General features: G+C 45.6%; 2 protein-coding genes across 9 annotated transcripts in view; one reads left to right on the top strand and one right to left on the bottom strand.

Moving 5' to 3' along the window:
• Window positions 1–19284, top strand: part of N4BP2L1 (NEDD4 binding protein 2 like 1) — a 64237-nt gene that overhangs the window by 35936 nt on the left and 9017 nt on the right. For 4 of the 7 annotated variants that reach the window (XM_048847353.2, XM_048847324.2, XM_048847297.2 and 1 more), the window contains one exon: window positions 13061–13317. The exons of 1 other annotated variant lie outside the window; for it this stretch is intronic. In XM_048847353.2, the coding sequence (XP_048703310.1) occupies window positions 13061–13065 (5 nt within the window). In that variant the 3' untranslated portion in view covers window positions 13066–13317. Of the gene's footprint in view, window positions 1–13060; window positions 13318–19284 lie in introns of those variants that run through there. 2 more of the 7 variants (XM_048847363.2, XM_048847333.2) reach the window with 1 other exon arrangement.
• Window positions 9834–19284, bottom strand: part of BRCA2 (BRCA2 DNA repair associated) — a 102125-nt gene continuing 92674 nt past the window's right edge. For both annotated transcript variants that reach the window (XM_048847162.2, XM_048847168.2), the window contains exons 25-27: window positions 13319–13575; window positions 12136–12288; window positions 9834–10625 (exon numbers count right to left, since the gene is read on the bottom strand). In XM_048847162.2, the coding sequence (XP_048703119.2) occupies window positions 9984–10625; window positions 12136–12288; window positions 13319–13575 (1052 nt within the window). In that variant the 3' untranslated portion in view covers window positions 9834–9983. The remainder of the gene's footprint in view (window positions 10626–12135; window positions 12289–13318; window positions 13576–19284) is intronic.

The following is a 19284-nucleotide window of genomic DNA, read 5'->3' as shown; positions in this document are numbered from 1 at the left end:
TGACAGTTTGGGAGTTTTCCAGAATGGCTTTGTCTGTCCTTTGTAGGTAAAAGGCCAGGGCTCTGTGTATATCGAGGGAGTGGAGCTGCCATTCCTCATTTGAGGTGTGCAGTTTAGGAAAGAAAGTGGGTAGATGTATGGGTTGGTTTAGGTGGAAGCAGGAAACCACTTTTGGAAGAAATTTGGGATGCAGGTGCAGTGAAACCTTGTCCTTATGGAATGTGGTGAAACGGGAATTTGCCATCATGGCCCCCAGTTTGTCAACCCTTCTTGCAGAGGTAATAACAACCAGAAAGGCGACCTTCATGGAAAAGAGTGAAAGAGAGCAGGAAGCCAGAGGTTTAAACGGAGAGTTCATTAATGATGTAAGGACTAGGTTGAGGTCCCATTGGGAATGATAGGCTGAATGGGCGGGTATTTATGTGCAAGGCCCTTCCAGAATCAGACAGTCAAAGGATGGGTAAAAAATGACTCTCTCCACTGGATGGTGGAAAACGGTAATAGCAGCTGCGTGTACCCTAATGGAGTGGAGAACAAGCCCCGAGGTTTTCAAATGGAGCGTTGGGATACCCACAGCCTCAGGGGCAAGACCATTCTTGGGCCCAAGAAGTGAAACATTCCAATTTGGATTGGTAGGATTGTCTCATGGAGTCCTTCCTGCTGTTGAAGAGGACATCTTGTACTGCCAACAAACACTCGAGTGCTAGTGGAAGCGTCCATCCAAAAACCAAGCTGTCAGGTGAAGTGTCCGTGGATCAGGCTGCCGGAGTCTGCCATGGTGTTGTGTGAGCAGTTCTGGAAACATCAGTAGTGGGAGGGGAAGATGCTTCGACATGTGGAGAAGAAGGTGAAAACAGAACTGGTGAGGCCAGAATAGAGTTATCGTGTTGAACGTCGCCCTCTCCCATCAGAGTTTGTGAAGGATACATTGCAGGACTGGTAGGGGAGGGAAGGCTTAGTGGATTCAGTCCAACCATTTGACGACCAGGGTGTCTCCTTGTGAAGGGGCACCAAATCCTCCCCTTGAACAGTACTGAATGCATTTGATGTTGGTGTGAGATGCAAATAGGTCCCTGATCAGAGTTCCCCAGTGACCAAAAATGTCCGCGATTACTGTGACATGTAACTCCCATTCATGGTTGGTTGCAAGGTTCCTGCGGAAGGCATCAGCAATCACATTCTGAGTTCCTGGCAGGTAGGCTGCCGAAGAAGGATATGGTGTGCAATGCACCATTTCCAAAGGCATAAAGCTTCTGCACACAATGTTGGGGACCTTGTGCCCCCTTGTTTGTTTATGTAGTAAACCGTAGTGGTGTTGTCCAACATGACGAGGACATGATGAGAACGGAGAGCTGGTAAAAACATGCAGCATGCCTTGTGCACTGCCCAAAGTTTCAGGATGTTGATGTGCATCCTGGCTTCGCGAGTGGCCCAAGTGCCTTTTGTCATGCAGTCTCCCTTGTGGGTGCCCCAGCCATCAAGTGACATGTCTGTTATGATTATCACGCTAGGGGAAGACGGAAGGAAGGGCATTCCGGAGCAAACCGGAGCGGGCCTGTCCCTCACTGAAGGGAAGAGATGACTTCTGGTGGAATGGCAAGAATTGTGTCCATGGGTAGGTATATGGGGGAGTAGACTCCCTGTAGCCATAGCTGTAGACAGTGGAAGCACAGGCAAGCAAAGGCCATGATGTAAGTGCACGCTGCCATGTGACCAAGGAGGGAAAGGCAAGTTCTGGCTAGACTGAGGGACTGGTAGTCATCAAGGTGATCAGGTCTAGTAAGCTTTGGAACCTGTCTTCTGGCAGATAAGTGCGTGCTGAGGCCGCATTGATGCATGCTCCTTGGATGCAAAGTCAATTTTTCAACATTGACGTTTACTCCTAGGAAGGAGAGGAGTAGAAGGAGCTGGGATGTCGATTCTTCAGCTTCCTTTCTGGATCGTGCCACCAGCAGCCAGTTATCTAGGTAAGGGAAGACAAGGACTTGACGTCAGAGGTGAACCTCTACCACAGAGAAAACCTGTGTGAAGACCCATGGGGTAATGGCAAGTCTGAGTGGGAGAACCCTGTATTGGAAATGTCGAGGACCCACCATCAATCTCAGGAACCATTTGTGGGTTCTGTGAATGTCGATATGGAAGTAGGCATCTTGCCTAGTGAGCCATGTGGAACTCCAGCTTGTGAATGGAACGGTTGAGGTGTCAGACATCCAATATTGGTCTTCATCACCCCTTCTTCTTGGGTACCAGAAAATAGTTGGAACAGAAGTCTGTGCTGATAGGCTGCAGGGACTGGCTCCACTGCTCCTCTCTGCAGGAGGGTGTCCACCTCTAGAGTAAGCATACTGTTATGAGAATGATCCTTGGGCCACGATTGGGGCAGGAGAAATGGAGGAGATAGCACCATAGACTCGATGGTGTAGCCATGTCGAATGACATCCAGGACCTACTTGTCCATTATCACTCTCCATACTGGCAGAAATAGTTTGAGATGACCCTCAAAAGGGTGGCTGGCAAGAGAGTTGAGATGCAAAGAGGCTAACGGCTCTCTAGTCGAACTCAGATATATCACTTACATGAAGACTGGGGCTGGAGCACCCACTGGGAAAATGTGGTGGGGGCTGAGCATCCACCGGCAGCCCCCCTATCATCTGCCCTCCACCCCGAGCGCTTCCTGCCCACGGAGGGCCCCATGGATCAGCACCTCTCCCTCCCTCCCTGCACCTCCCGCCCACCATGAACAGCTGTTTTGTGGCATGCAGGGAGGCTGGAGCTGGAGCGGGAAGAGGTGGGGTGTGGGTGGGGCCTGGGGAGAAGGGGTGGAGTGGGGGTGGAGTGGGGAGAAGGGCCTGGGGCACAGCCAGGAGTCTAGCACCCCCCGGCAGTTTGAAAAGTTGGCACCTGTGGCAGACAGGATCTGTGAACCTTTGGGTGTTTCTGTGGAGGCATGTAGGCTTGGTGATAGAAGTGGGAAGACCGGTAGCATTGTGTAGGCGGCGGATGGTAAAATTTCCGCTTTGATTCTGGCATATATATGCCTAAGGAACACAGGGTGGCTCTGGAGTCTTTTAGCGAGTTCAAGGAGTCATCCGTCTTCTGACGGAGCGATATGATTCATCCAAAGGGAGGGCCTCAATTGTTTTCTGTACCTCCCTAGGGAAACCTAAGAAATGCAACCAGAATTCCCTCTTCATGATAATTCCAGTTGCCAATATGCACGAGGACATGTCTGCTGAATCAACTGCTGCGTTAAGTACGGACTTAGCGATTAACTTGTTTTCTTCTAAAATAGCTTGGAATCAGGCAAGATCCTGTTGAGGTAGCTTATCAGCCAAATCCACCATCTGTCCACAGTTTACAAAATCATAGTTGGTCCTCAATACCAGGTAGTTTGAGATCTGGAACTGGAGGTTGACTGAGAAGACTTTTCGACTTATAAGGTCTAACCTCTTGCCCTCATCAGCAGGTGTGGAGTGTAGATGCTGTTTTTTAGCCTGCTCCATAGCAGCCAGAATCATCAGGGAATTGGGTGGAGGATGTGAGAACAGAAACTCAGACCCCTTGCAGGGAGACATAGTATCTCTTTCCTGCCCCTTTCAGGGTGAGGGCACACGTGGCTTGGGTTCGCATGGTGCCTGCTGGTTGTAGAATGGCATCATTGATTGGTAGGGCCACCCTGGCTGGTACTGATGTGTGCAAAATGTCTAGTAGTTGGTGTTGACTGTCCTGTACCTCTTCTAATGGGTTCTGAATAGCGTTAGTTATCATCTGTAGCAGCTCGTGAAACTGACAATAGTCGTCTGGAGGAGAGGAGGGTATCGATGACACAGCCATGTGCGAGAACGACAAGGGAAACCTCTCCGGATCTGTCAGGGCCAGGCTGATTGGTGCATAATCTAGCACTGGTTCTGAACATCTATTTGACAAATGATGAGGCAGTGAAACAGAGGAGTCCTCCCACATTGAAAGAGACTGTTCCGAAGCCAAATATTGGGGCCACAAGCTCCAATATGGCCAACCTGGTTGATCCTGCTGATACAATGGTGGTGCCCAAGGAGTCAAGTACCAGTGACTCCTGGGCTTAGGTAAGGGAGGGTATTGCCACGGTGCTGTCGGAACCCTCTGATAGTTATGTCTTTGGAATGGAAGTGGCAGGCCATGCATAACATCCGGATCCTCAGACTCAGAGTCCTGTACAAATGGCGATGCCGACGGAATGGGGTGTGTGTAAGAACACGTCCAGAAGGTGGTGGATCCAAGACACTGGATGGAGCTCTCTTAGTAGGTGAGAGTACCGGAACACACGGAGACCTCATCCTTTCCAGAGAGAACAACTCAGAGATAAAGGCCCAGGAGCACTTCCAAGTTTCCCTAAGTCAATGGTACCTTGGTCTACGGACGGAACCAGGGCAAATAAGGAAATCTGTCTCAAGCCTGACGACTCACAGGATACCAGCGGAGCTGATGCAGGAGGGGTCTGGGACTGGCAGATCTGGTGAATGATGTGACTTTTTGTCACTCTTGTGGGCCTTGGAACGCAGTGCTGCTCCATGGCTGGAACTCGTGGATGGGTTCTTTCTTAGACCTGGAGGAAGACCTACTGTCATGCTTATGTGCATGCTTCCGTGACTGATGGCTAGGCCCTGGCGCAGGTACCATAGCATTGGTACCGGTAGAGCTGTACTGAGGCTCTATGGTAGAAGCCTCACTTCAGTCCCTGGAAAAATCATGGAGCAGGTCCTCAAAGAATCAATCCTGAAGCACTTACATGAGAGGAAAGTGATCAGGAACAGTCAGCATGGATTCACCAAGGGAAGGTCATGCCTGACTAATCTAATCGCCTTCTATGATGAGATTACTGGTTCTGTGGATGAAGGGAAAGCAGTGGATGTATTGTATCTTGACTTTAGCAAAGCTTTTGACACGGTCTCCCACAGTATTCTTGTCAGCAAGTTAAGGAAGTATGGGCTGGATGAATGCACAATAAGGTGGGTAGAAAGTTGGCTAGATTGTCAGGCTCAACGGGTAGTGATCAATGGCTCCATGTGTCAAGTGGAGTGCCCCAGGGGTCGGTTTTGTTCAATATCTTCATAAATGATCTGGAGGATGGTGTGGATTGCACTCTCAGCAAATTTGCGGATGATACTAAACTGGGAGGAGTGGTAGATACGCTGGAGGGCAGGGATAGGATATAGAGGGACCTAGACAAATTGGAGGATTGGGCCAAAAGAAATCTGATGAGGTTCAATAAGGATAAGTGCAGGGTCCTGCACTTAGGACGGAAGAACCCAATGCACAGCTACAGACTAGGGACCGAATGGCTAGGCAGCAGTTCTGCGGAAAAGGACCTAGGGGTGACAGTGGACGAGAAGCTGGATATGAGTCAGCAGTGTGCCCTTGTTGCCAAGAAGGCCAATGGCATTTTGGGATGTATAAGTAGGGGCATAGCGAGCAGATCGAGGGACGTGATCGTCCCCCTCTATTCGACATTGGTGAGGCCTCATCTGGAGTACTGTGTCCAGTTTTGGGCCCCACAATACAAGAAGGATGTGGATAAATTGGAGAGAGTCCAGCGAAGGGCAACAAAAATGATTAGGGGTCTGGAACACATGAGTTATGAGGAGAGGCTGAGGGAACTGGGATTATTTAGTCTGCAGAAGAGAAGAATGAGGGGAGATTTGATAGCTGCTTTCAACTACCTGAGAGGTAGTTCCAGAGAGGATGGTTCTAAACTATTCTCAGTGGTGGAAGAGGACAGGACAAGGAGTAATGGTCTCAAGTTGCAGTGGGGGAGGTTTAGGTTGGATATTAGGATATTAGGAAAATCTTTTTTACTAGGAGGGTGGTGAAACACTGGAATGCGTTGCCTAGGGAGGTGGTGGAATCTCCTTCCTTAGAAGTTTTTAAGGTCAGGCTTGACAAAGCCCTGGCTGGGATGATTTAATTGGGTATGGGTCCTGCTTTTGAGCAGGGGGTTGGACTAGATGACCTCCTGAGGTCCCTTCCAACCGTGATATTCTATGATTCTATGAGGCTCTTGAACTGTTCTGGCTGACGTACGGGGGGATTCCCTAGCAAGGATCCAGCTGCGTCCCCATGGCGATGTCCATGAGGTACTTCTTAATACAGAAGGCTCTACCTTCCCTTGTACAAGCAGGGAAGGAGAGGAAGATACTGCACCGGGACATAGCGTGAGTTTCCATCAAACAGTACAGACAACGTTGGTATTCGTTGCTGAGAGGAAATAGATGAAGGCAGGAAGCACAGACTTTGAATCCCAGGTTCTTTGGCATAATCCAATACCCAGACCTGGATGCTGGAGTAGGGGATTGTTCAGTGGGAGACCGCGGAAGCAGTGCCCAAAGTCCTTAATCGTACAAGAACTTTCAGAAACAAGAAAATTACTTCAAAAACAGCAAAAAATCTTGACTGTATACAGTACCCAAACCTGGGTGCTGTGGGGGGGAAGGGGTTAGGGATTGTTTGATGAGAACCACGGAAGCGGCATCCCTAGCGTGTAAACCTACAAAACTTCTAGAAGCAAGAAAACTACTACAAAAACGGCAAGAATCCTATGTACAAAAATAAAAATAGTTTTACAGAAGATTGGAAAATGCATCACACCGACGGGAAGACAGCAGAAGCTCCAACTCAGATCATGTGGTGGTGAAAAGGAACTGAGCATGCGGTCAGTCTGCTCTGCCCCGCCCTTCATCGCCTTGGGAGAAACCATGAGGCAGTGCAAGGGCACATGTGCAGACCGACAGACAACTGCTTTGAAAAAGCTCCAGCTTCGGCGCATGGCACATAACCCTCAGTGAAATACAACAGGGACCATCACTCGAAAAAACTTGTCTCTCTCAACAACAGAAATTGGTTCAATAAAAGGTATTAACTCACCCTCCTTGTCTCTCCAAGATCAATGACTGAAATTTTCTGGTTGAGTTTTGTCTGGAAATCAAAATTGATCAATGAGACTGATGGAGAAACTCTGCTGAACTATTCTTTTCTTTTGATGCCCAGGCTAACTGTAGGTTGTCTAGGTCTGATTAAAGGAGAAGTCCCTGCTTCAAGCGGTCTGGTCTTTTCTGACAGTGCAATGGAGGTTCCTTGACTGTCCATATGGTCCAACAGGACCATTCTGCAGCTGCCTGGAATGTAAGCCACTTTCCTTGGAGAAAGGCCCTTAAGCACAATTCCCATTACACTGCAGCCTAAACCAGGGCTTCACTGGAATAATAGGTTTCCCTGCATGCCCAGACATGCTGCCAGGAGGTGAGAAAGAGGTGGTGAGCTTGATACAAGACAACAGTGAGACTGTTGGTGTGCTGATACCACTGCCTATCATGTTCACCAATATTTGTCTCATTCTTTCCTTGCAGTCCTCCTTCAGTCTGTATCCATCTGTCGTCTCTTGTCTTGTACTTAGACTTGTAAGCTCTTTGGGATAGGGATTGTCTTTTTTGTCCTATGTATGTACTGAGCCTAGCACAATGAGGTCCTGGTCCATGACTAGGGCTTACAGGATACACGGTAATAAATCATAAATAATAATAATAATACAGAACACTGTGAAAGAGGCTCTGTGTACTAGCAAAACCCCAGCGAACACTTCAAGGGGAGGGAAGGCAAGGTAGGAGTTTAACCCCTGATTTTTATACCACTTGTTCATTATCACTACAAATTGCTATTATGAAGGGGATGGTTGCTTTTGCCTTTTTTGGGACAAAGAGTTTCTGGAGTTTGCAAGACGTAGCCCCAAGCTTCATAAGAATCCCCCTGTTCATAATGGGAGGAAGGGGAGCTGCATACAAGCCCTGGTTCTTTCCCCATGGATCTGAGAACGCCCCCCCCCCCATACACACTTTGGTATCCTGAAGAGAGAAGGCAGCTTTGGATTCCTTCAGGAATTTTTCCCCTCTGACCCAGGGACTTACCCCCAATCCGCTGGCAGATGGTGTCCTTCTTAGATTCTCTCCTCAAAATGCTCAGAAGGTCCTTATTGGAGTTGCAGCTTCTCAGGGGAGGAGCTGCTGATCCAACTCTGAGCCCTATGCTCTGGCAGTGAGAGCATTGGCTGGCTGTGAACGGGCAGAGCATAAGTCACCTGCTGTAGAGCCTGTAAAGGCTGCCCCACATTGAGAATGCTGCTTAGATTTAGCACAGTATTTGCGGGACAGCTCTGCTATGCAGGAATTTCAGAAGGGAGGTGCAGCAGTGGTAGATCTGGGCGGTTGAAACAACCATGCTGTCAAATACATAATTCAGGGGAGGGGAAGGAAGAAAGATTGTAAATTGGTACTGCACGAAAACAAAAATTAAAATTATAAATCAAAATGGTCAGGAGAAACTGAACCACCAACTTGTGCAGCTAGAGGCAGATTTGGAAGTCTGAACTGAGTAGGGCTTAGTCCAGGAGCTTCCAGCAACATTGGACCACCTCTGAATTTCACAGATACAAGCATTGACCCATTAGTGATGACTAAACATAGAAGCTGTGCTTAGCACAGCTATTACCATCATATCTGAACACCTTGAGAAATCTTTTAGAAGTAGAGGAATGGGGAGTGTTGGGCAGGGGGCAGTACTGAGTTATTTTGGTGTACACCCTTGGAGGAAGTGGGGAGGACAGCAGGAGTTGAGGAATTGGACTGGAACAGAAGGAGCACGGCATAGAACGATTGTGGACATGGGAGGGCAGAGGGGATGGTCAGCAGCATAGAGGGAGAAGCAGCAAGGTTTGTGCAAGTAGACATGGAAGGGTGGAGAGGGTAGGTAGGTGGCATGGAGGAAGCAACAGCAATGTTTGTGTGGGGGAGCTGGGCTTTCCATAGTGGTCACTGAAGGAAAACAGATATTTTATGGGGAAAATGGTGTTTCTGTTGGGTGGGGAGAAGCAGGTTTGTGCTGTGACAAACCTTGTACATTATGCTAGAGAGGATCTCCACTCTACCACTTACAAATAATTGGGAAGTAGGGAGCCAGATACTCATTAGGGACAGGAAATTGGGAAAAGGTGTGCAAAAGCAGTATTAGTGAGTCAGTGGTGAGTCCTTTTACACCCCACCATGTTCCCTATAGTCGTCCTTTAAGCATGACAACAGGAGTCCCAGTCCAACTTGCTAATGTTAATCATAGCAGGTCTCTGCAGGAGGTTTGCCAGAGCTGCGAGCTTAATTTTTCAGACAATCCTTACCCCTTCTTGCCAGTAGGACATGGTGGGGAGGAAGGTGGTTGAGGAGGAAAAGCTGCAGTCAAACAAGTAGCCCTAGTCAGGGAGGCGGCTTCTCCCTCTAGTGAATCTTTGTGATTTGTCATGGGGAAATCCAGCTCTGACAAACCTCACTTGGTATGTACAACCAGAACTAAAATAGAAGTGGTCAGTAAAAATATGTATTCAACCCTGGCGTTGAAGGATACGTTCTAGGCAAGTGGATTTGATTGTTTACATGTTATAAATAAATGAAGAAGATGTGAGCCCCTTTCATGATGTTACAGTTCCAGGTGATCTCTTCATCCAAAAACTAGTAGTAGTAGATATAAGACCAGCAAAACTTGGATTCTAGATTCAGCAGCTAAATATTGTAAATACATTCTAATGACTTCCTGGATAATCCAAGAAAGTCAGAAAAGCCAACAGTTTAATTTAAAACAAATATTCTATTTGTACTTTATCAATACATCAGGTTCAAAATACGGGTTCACGACTAAATGTTGGCAGACCTTTAACTACACCATTGTGAGCAGTGCTGGTGTAATATACTGGTATGAAGGAGATCTTAATGGATAAAAGATTGTACCATTCTTGTTCAACGCTAAGGTTTTCTATTCCATAGAGTAAATTCTATTTATTAAACCTTTGTTTTTGCAATATAGATGTGCATTATTAAGTACAATTAGGTACTGTATAAATGTTTACAATGTGCCAAGACTAAAAAAAAATCATTTAAATATGAAGTATATACAGTACGGTACATATGCATTTAGTAGCATTTTCGTTTTCTTAGCCTTTGTAGCTTCTTTTGGATTGCCAATGAGCCCTCACTTTCCCTTGGGTCTTTCCCAGGAGCCTCAGCTCCTTCAGTATTGTTTTGTGAAGTTTTTGTTTCTGCAGCAGACTTAGGAGAACTATTATTGAGTAAAAGGTGATCTGATGGATAACTGGATATTGCACTGGTGGATTCATCCACACAATCTATCTTCTTTTCTTCTGGCAATTTATACAAGAGCACTTGTGTGTTTATCATTGCAAGTTCTTCATCAGCAACCAAGTCATTCTCAGGAAGAGGGGCAGTTTCATTTGTCCTTTTAAAGGAGTTGATATGACCAGAGTTATGATTTGTTCTCTTCAATGATTTGTTATACTGGACACCAGAGCTTCGTGGTGGCTGAAAAGCCTTTTTCAAAGATGAAGAAACAAACGAATTGATTGGTGTCACTGGAGGAGGGGAAGGTATTTGACTGAGCAGGTCCAGAGCTTTTCTTTTTTTGCAGTTCTTGGGGGGTTCTTCACTATAAGAAGTATGTGGGGTCATTTGTGCTGAGCCTTGTGGAACAAGTTTCAGGTCACGCTTGCTGGCTGGCAAAGACCTCTGATACTTTATTTCACTATTAGGAGAGGAAATCTAGTTAAAAAGAAGAAAAAGTTTTAATGTTGAGTCAAGCACCTTATTTTAGTTAATTTCCTATTATTTCCACATACAATAGAAAATTGGACAAAACAATACTGTGCCACCATTTATATCTGAGCACATTAGTCAATGTTCTGGTAGTGGCTATCAATCTCAAGCTGAAGTTAGTAGAAAAAAGTTGTATGACTCCAGGAGGGTCCCTGTGTACATACATATTAAGGCAGAGAACAGTTTGGCGCTGTATCTCAAATCTAAATTTCCCATATGGGAAACCTCTTCCATCAAATGATGAGGATTCATAAAATGCCTGACCAGCTATGAAAAGACAGGCTGACCTAATATATTCTAAATGTCAAGAGGTTGAAAAAATAAGAGGTAGGGAAGTAGGGAGACAAAAAAGGAAAATAGGGTATGTTGCTCTTGAACTGAAAGCTGGGAACTGCTCTTTAGAGCTTGGCTACACTTGCGAGTTAGAGTGCATTAAAGCAGCCCCAGGCGCCTAGTTCACTCCCTGGCCACACTGGCAAGGCACGTAGAGCACTCTGACTCCACTCCACTCTGACTAGAGCGCTCTTGGTACTCCACCTCAGCAAGAAGATTAATGCTTGTTGTGTAGTGGCTGAAACGCCCGGGCGTCAGTATGAACAAGGTGTTGCATTACTGCGCTCTGATCAGCCTCCAGAAACGTCCCATAATCCCCTTAAGTCAAGTAGCCACTCTTCTCATTGTTTTGAACTCGCTGTAAGAATGCAGATATGCCCTTTGAAAGCTCCATTTCTGACAGCCGACATGCTTATCTGCTCTGAGACAAAGCAACCATTACTGTGGAATGCTGCGTGTGAGAGAGAGGCGGAGGGGAGCGGGGGTCTGCTGCTGTCTGAATTTACAAGACAGCATGCTGACATGCTCTCAGCCCCCCAAAAACCCACTCTCGCTCCCCCCACATACACACAACACACTCCCTGTCACACTCCACCCCACGCCCTCCATTTGAAAAGCACGTTGCAGCCACTTGCATGCTGGGATAGCTACCACAATGCACTACTCTCTGTAGCCGTTGCAAGAGCTGCTAATGTGGCCACGTCAGTCGCTTGTAGCTGTCACTGTGGACAGATTGCAGCACTTTCCCTACTGAGCTCTACAAAGGCTGGTTTAACTCAAAGCGCTCTACATCTGCAAGTGTAGCCATGCCCCAAGTTTGTTTCAGATAAAAGTTAGATAGGAAGTCTTACAGATGTGGTGAACAAAGGCATATCTGGAGACCACTTTATTTGACTTTATGAATGTTATATGGAACATTTTGGGCTATGGATTGTACTCTACTCCCTGGAGGATGGTTACCACAACACTCCAGGAACTAAAAACAGTGGGAGGTGATTATTTCAGTCCTTGAGATTGTGAACAGTTCTAGAGAAGTACCATCCCCGGACTAGTTTGCATATACTGGTTCAAACAGCTATGAGAGGTCTAAGGAAACATTAATCTTACACTTCAATAAACTTACCAGACATTTATTTCCTGCATCAAGTCCTAATTTCCAGGAAGGAGAAAGGTGATCTAAACCACACTCTTTAGGTAAATTATATGGTTGTGGGTCATTTCTCTGAAGCAAATTCATCAGTTTGCGTTCTGCTTCATTGTAAAAGCAATTTACATTCTACAAGACAGAAGAGAGAAAAATGTAAGGCGGTTGTGTGGTTTTTAAAATGTGTATAAAATATAACATCTCAGATTATGTTTACTACTGAAACAATAATGATAAGATGAGCTTTGTGAACATTATCATTCATGTCTCCTGGCTAGTAAGTGATTTAAATATTACTAATTCAAGTTGTGAATTTAAAACAAATTTTACTGCAGTTCTTAGAGAACAATGTAAAATTGTTAATCCTACTTCGTTCCTGTTAATGGGGAAAAAATTAAACTCCCCCAGCGTGCCTAATAATCCAAAACAAAATAAATATACTTGTTTAGTATCAACTGACATGAAATTATTTCCTATTCAATGTGAATTACAAATGTCTGGCATCCTGTGCCAAACTGCAGTTAATACCAATTATTTCAGGTACTATCAATGATTTTTCAAATATTTATATTATTTTCTATATATACTAGCTATATGAAACAATAGCTTATGACAATACGAAGTTTTGCTACTTGAAAAGTAATTCTAATTGTTCGTGTATATTTGTATACATTTGAAAGAAAACTAAATAAATGGGAGAAAATGCATGCTATGTTGATTTCATATTCCACTTGACACAGTTCAGTTGAAAAACTGCAGTCACTGCAAAAATATTGTGAGAGCAAACTGTTGTTAACAAATGGGCTCAACTATACAAAAGCAGTATACTTCTCATATCTTTAACTTCATCCAATTAAAGTGGCAATGACAGGTTCCATTTAGAAAACTATTCTCCTTTTCTTAGGCTGAGGATGATGACCCTGACAGTGCCCTTGAGGATAGTAGTGAAAAGCCAAGAAAAATGAAGAAATTCCATGAGTGATATGGAGGCTCCTCCAGAAGAAAAAACAAACAACCCCCCTGCAAAAATCCCATCAATCAAACTGAATATTATCAGTGTTACCATAGGTTGGTCAGAGTATTACCTGTGTTAATGGACTCTATATTGAAAAAAATCTGTACTGTACTAATAACTATTGTATTAAAAAATCCACCACTTTACCTCTGTTGTGCTCTTCAGTTTATTAAATCTCTCTTGAAGATAGCGATCCTTAGGACTTGCGGAGAATATGGAAAGGTCTCCAGCAAATAATGTGGGAATTTCTGATTTGAATTCAGATCTCCACTGAAGATTGCTTGCAGAAATCAATGTAAAAGGGTTAATTATGTCTTCAATAGCAAGTTGCTTAAGGTCTGTCCAGATCTTGATGGCCACTAGATTATGATCTTCATCTGACAAATATACCAGAGTAGTGAAACCTAAAAAGTTTTAATTAACAAAATGATACATGCAGTTTGGACAGATGTTTTCATAGAAAAAAACCTGCTCTACTATTACTTTTGGGTTGTTTTTCCGAAGTCCAAAGAAAGGAAGCCTTCCTACTTGCAAAATGATTTTCATTTACTTAGGGCCAGGTTCTGCTCTTAATTACACTAGTGTTAATCTGATGTAATTCTACTGACTTCAGTAGAGTTGCTGTACTCTATATTTACACTGGCATAACAGAGCAGAATTTTGCCCTTAATACCTTTCAAGTCAAATGCATCTGGGACTCAAACTAATATTTAAAATATCTATGCTGTCTAGTGGGGTAAAATGCCTTAGGTCATTAAAAAAAACCCCAAAATATTGTAAGTCCTTGTACCATGTTACTGCAAAAATTTGAAGGGTACTTATAAATGATCATTTTTTTTTACAAGTATAACTTTTGTGTAGAAACAAAAATTATGCCCGCAAAGTAGTAGTTGACTAAACCAGGAGATGAAAGTAAAAGAACAGTGAGAAATCTCTATTCAAAAATATATAAAATACTTTACAATCTGCAAGCAGAATACTTCACAAACAACTTCTGGTGAAGATCCCTTAGTAGTTGTCTAATTAATTTCTGTGTGAAAGAAAACACATCAAGCTTAGCAGAACAATTCAGGGCTTCAGAGATGAGAGTTGAAGATAATAACATTGTAAGCAACCTCTGAAGACAACCTTACAGCTTTTATTATTTCCAAGGGAAAAGGAAGAAAGCAGCAGTAGGACTGGTGATATAGCAGTAAAAGGAAAAGAGGTTTGGCAGCACAATATTCTCAAAGAAACTGGAGAGGGAAGATTTATTAGGTCAACTTCAGGTCAGGGCATGGTATCGAGACATTGCTTGTTCTGGTAGATGATCTGTCCACTGACAAGTAAAATAAAGCCATATTCATCCTGCTGTGCCCATCTGTAGTGTTTGATAGTGCTAATCACTAGATATTGAAATGTCCTTCCTCTATGTCCAAACCAAGAGGATTATGGGCAATTGTTCCTCCACTTCTGGAGCCCTTACCTGTAGGGTCTCATAAAACTCAGTCCTCTCCTCTCCAGCAGGAGTTTGCCTGGGAGTTCGCCTGGAGTGAGCCCAGTGAGGCTTACATCTTGCCAACTTCTCTGAGGAAGCTCATAGTAGGAAGGTGATATGGAAGGGGGGGGGGGGTTCAGCTGTTGTGACCTGCACTGGATGTGCCATGTTTGTCTTTCTTCCACAGGACAGAAGTGACTTTGTCTGTACAAAGTGCAAGCTGGTCTCCATATTGGAAGAGAAGATTGAAGGTCTGGGAGCAACAGATAACGACCCAGCGTTGCATACGAGAAACGGAGGATTTTCTGGACAAAAGTCAGGATATGCTTCTACGGGCACAAAGCTCTAAAGATTTAGAGCAGTTTGCACAGCGGAGCCAAGAGGCCAGTGAAGAAGCTTGGCAACATGTGACCTCCAAAAGAAGAAGGGGGAATATCCGGGTTCCAGCAACGTGGACACAGGTAACTAACTGCCTTCATGTTCTCTCCACAGGTACCATTGCGGAGAGTGGACCAGATGATATGTCTGGGGGGAGAAAGCAGAAGGAGACTCCGTTGGTTGGAAGGCATGAGATGCACTGTCCTGAGATGGGGGGTTCCACGACCACCACTCCCAAGAGAAGGAGCCGGGTGGTGGTGGTCGGGGACTCTCTACTCTGGGGGACTGAGTCATCTATCTGCCGCCCTGACCGGGAAAACCGAGAAGTCTGCTGCTTGCCAGGGGCTAAGATTCGCGATGTGACGGAGAGACTGCCGAGACTCATCAAGCCCTCGGATCGCTACCCCTTCCTGCTTCTCCACGTGGGCACCAATGATACTGCCAAGAATGACCTTGAGCGGATCACTGCGGACTATATAGCTCTGGGAAGAAGGATAAAGGAGTTTGAGGCGCAAGTGGTGTTCTCATCCATCCTCCCCGTGGAAGGAAAAGGCCTGGGTAGGGACCGTCGAATTGTGGAAGTCAACGAATGGCTACGCAGGTGGTGTCTGAGAGAAGGCTTTGGATTCTTTGACCATGGGATGGTGTTCCATGAAGGAGGAGTGCTGGGCAGAGACGGGCTCCACCTTACGAAGAGAGGGAAGAGCATCTTTGCGAGCAGGCTGGCTAACCTAGTGAGGAGGGCTTTAAACTAGGTTCACCGGGGGAAGGAGACCAAAGCCCTGAGGTAAGTGGGAAAGCGGGATACCAGGAGGAAGCACAGGCAGGAATGTCTGTGAGGGGAGGGCTCCTGCCTCATACTGAGAATGAGGGGCGATCAGCAGGTTATCTCAAGTGCTTATATACGAATGCACAAAGCCTTGGAAAGAAGCAGGGAGAACTGGAGGTCCTGGTGATGTCAAGGAATTATGACGTGATTGGAATAACAGAGACTTGGTGGGATAACTCGCATGACTGGAGTACTGTCATGGATGGTTATAAACTGTTCAGGAAGGACAGGCAGGGCAGAAAAGGTGCGGGAGTAGCACTGTATGTAAGGGAGCAGTATGACTGCTCAGAGCTCCGGTACGAAACTGCAGAAAAACCTGAGTGTCTCTGGATTAAGTTTAGAAGTGTGAGCAACAAGAGTGATGTAGTGGTGGGAGTCTGCTATAGACCACCGGACCAGGGGGATGAGGTGGATGAGGCTTTCTTCCGGCAGCTCGCGGAAGCTACTAGATCGCACGCCCTGGTTCTCATGGGTGACTTCAATTTTCCTGATATCTGCTAGGAGAGCAATACAGCGGTGCATAGACAATCCAGGAAGTTTTTGGAAAGCGTAGGGGACAATTTCCTGGTGCAAGTGCTAGAGGAGCCAACTAGGGGGGGAGCTTTTCTTGACCTGCTGCTCACAAACCGGGAAGAATTAGTAGGGGAAGCAAAAGTGGATGGGAATCTGGGAGGCAGTGACCATGAGTTGGTTGAGTTCAGGATCCTGACACAGGGAAGAAAGGTAAGCAGCAGGATACGGACCCTGGACTTCAGGAAAGCAGACTTCGACTCCCTCAGGGAACGGATGGGTAGGATCCCCTGGGGGACTAACATGAAGGGGAAAGGAGTCCAGGAGAGCTGGCTGTATTTCAAGGAATCCCTGTTGAGGTTACAGGGACAAACCATCCCGATGTGTCGAAAGAATAGTAAATATGGCAGGCGACCAGCTTGGCTTAACGGTGAAATCCTACTGGATCTTAAACATAAAAAAGAAGCTTACAAGAAATTGGACATATGACCAGGGAAGAGTATAAAAATATTGCTCGGGCATGTAGGAATGAAATCAGGAGGGCCAAATTGCACCTGGAGCTGCAGCTAGCGAGAGATGTTAAGAGTAACAAGAAGGGTTTCTTCAGGTATGTTGGCAACAAGAAGAAAGCCAAGGAAAGTGTGGACCCCTTAATGAATGAGGGAGGCAACCTAGTGACAGAGGATGTGGAAAAAGCTAATGTACTCAATGCTTTTTTTGCCTCTGTCTTCACTAACAAGGTCAGCTCCCAGACTGCTGCGCTGGGCATCATGCATGGGGAGTAGATGGTGGGTAGAAAGTTGGCTAGATTGTCGGGCTCAGCGGGTAGTGATCAATGGCTCCATGTCTAGTTGGCAGCCGGTGTCAAGTGGAGTGCCCCAGGGGTCGGTCCTGGGGCCGGTTTTGTTCAATATCTTCATAAATGATCTGGAAGATCGTGTGGATTGCACTCTCAGCAAATTTGCGGATGATACTAAACTGGGAGGAGCGGTAGATATGCTGGAGGGCAGGGATAGGATACAGAGGGACCTAGACAAATTGGAGGATTGGGCCTAAAGAAATCTGATGAGGTTCAATAAGGATAAGTGCAGGGTCCTGCACTGAGGACGGAAGAACCCAATGCACAGCTACAGACTAGGGACCGAATGGCTAGGCAGCAGTTCTGCGGAAAAGGACCTAGGGGTGACAGTGGACGAGAAGCTGGATATGAGTCAGCAGTGTGCCCTTGTTGCCAAGAAGGCCAATGGCATTTTGGGATGTATAAGTAGGGGCATAGCGAGCAGATCGAGGGACATGATCGTCCCCCTCTATTCGACATTGGTGAGGCCTCATCTGGAGTACTGTGTCCAGTTTTGGGCCCCACACTACAAGAAGGATGTGGATAAATTGGAGAGAGTCCAGCGAAGGGCAACAAAAATGATTAGGGGTCTGGAACACATGACTTATGAGGAGAGGCTGAAGGAACTGGGATTGTTTAGTCTGCAGAAGAGAAGAATGAGGGGGGATTTGATAGCTGCTTTCAACTACCTGAGAGGTGGTTCCAGAGAGGATGGTTCTAGACTATTCTCAGTGGTAGAAGAGGACAGGACAAGGAGTAATGGTCTCAAGTTGCAGTGGGGGAGGTTTAGGTTGGATATTAGGAAAAACTTTTTCACTAGGAGGGTGGTGTAACACTGGAATGCGTTACCTAGGGAGGTGGTAGAATCTCCTTCCTTAGAGGTTTTTAAGGTCAGGCTTGACAAAGCCCTGGCTGGGATGATTTAATTGGGGATTGGTCCTGCTTTGAGCAGGGGGTTGGACTAGATGACATCCTGAGGTCCCTTCCAACCCTGATATTCTATGATTCCTTACTATTCAACATCTACATGAAGTCCTGGAGAGAGCTGGTGAGACACCACAGGCTGAGATGCAGGCTGCACCAGTACATCAACAACAACCAGATCTACATTTCCTTTTGTCAAATATAAGCCAGCTCTATTTCCCAGATTTCTCAATGCCTAGTTGTAATCAACACTTGACTGAACCCAGGTAAGACTGAAGTCATGTTGGTAGAGAGAGAGAAATGCTTCAAAGAACTTGCCTCAGCTATAACATCCCCACTATCAAGGACATCTTACCTTAGACTAAAAGTTGGTCTGTAGCCTGGGGTTCCCCCTGATGGATTCAGTGCTACCAGATGCCTAAATAACCATTCCAACAAAAAAAAAATAAATGCCCATTTCTATCTGTAACTTCCCAGAAGATTGTGCTACATCCTCCTGGGAACAGAACTGCCACAAAGACCAAATATTGGTGGCCTCCAGATTTGTTTACTGCTGCTTATATCTAGGAATGAAGCCAGACACCTTAAAAAAGGTCTAACTGGTAGAAAATATAGCTGCTCATCTGCTTAGCAAGAAAGGTTGTCCTGACTACATTAGTCTGGTGTGTAATTCATTCTCTTCACTAGTTCACTACTGAAGAGAGAGTCCAGTTCCAGGTCTTTGTTTTGATATTCAAAAGCCCTCTCTAGGATTTTCTCTAGTTACCAATAAGATCACCAGTCTCTCTGCAACCATCACCTTCACAGCTAGGTTCCACTGGATCCATGCAACTGCTGATCAAGAGGGGAACTCATGAGTATAGGGGATAGAAATTTCACAGGTATTGAACACAGACACAGGAAATCACTCCTGCAACAGATGAGAATACCAAACTTAAAAACAAAACTCATCTCCACTGAGTTCTTCCCCAACAAATAATTAATCAAGATATTTTTCCTAAATGGCCGGGAATGAAGAAAGATTGTTGTTACTATTTCTAAAGTCTCAGACAGCCCTCAGATACTATGGTGAAAGGTCCATATCAGCAGATTTATTATAGTGGGGTCTACTATAGAACACCAAATCAGGAGGAGGGGGAGGTGGATGAGGTATTTCT

This window comes from Caretta caretta, chromosome 1, assembly GCF_965140235.1.
Source record: "Caretta caretta isolate rCarCar2 chromosome 1, rCarCar1.hap1, whole genome shotgun sequence".
NCBI lineage: Eukaryota > Metazoa > Chordata > Testudines > Cheloniidae > Caretta > Caretta caretta.
Note: the sequence above shows the minus strand (reverse complement) of the source record. Positions and strands in the feature narration are given on the sequence as shown.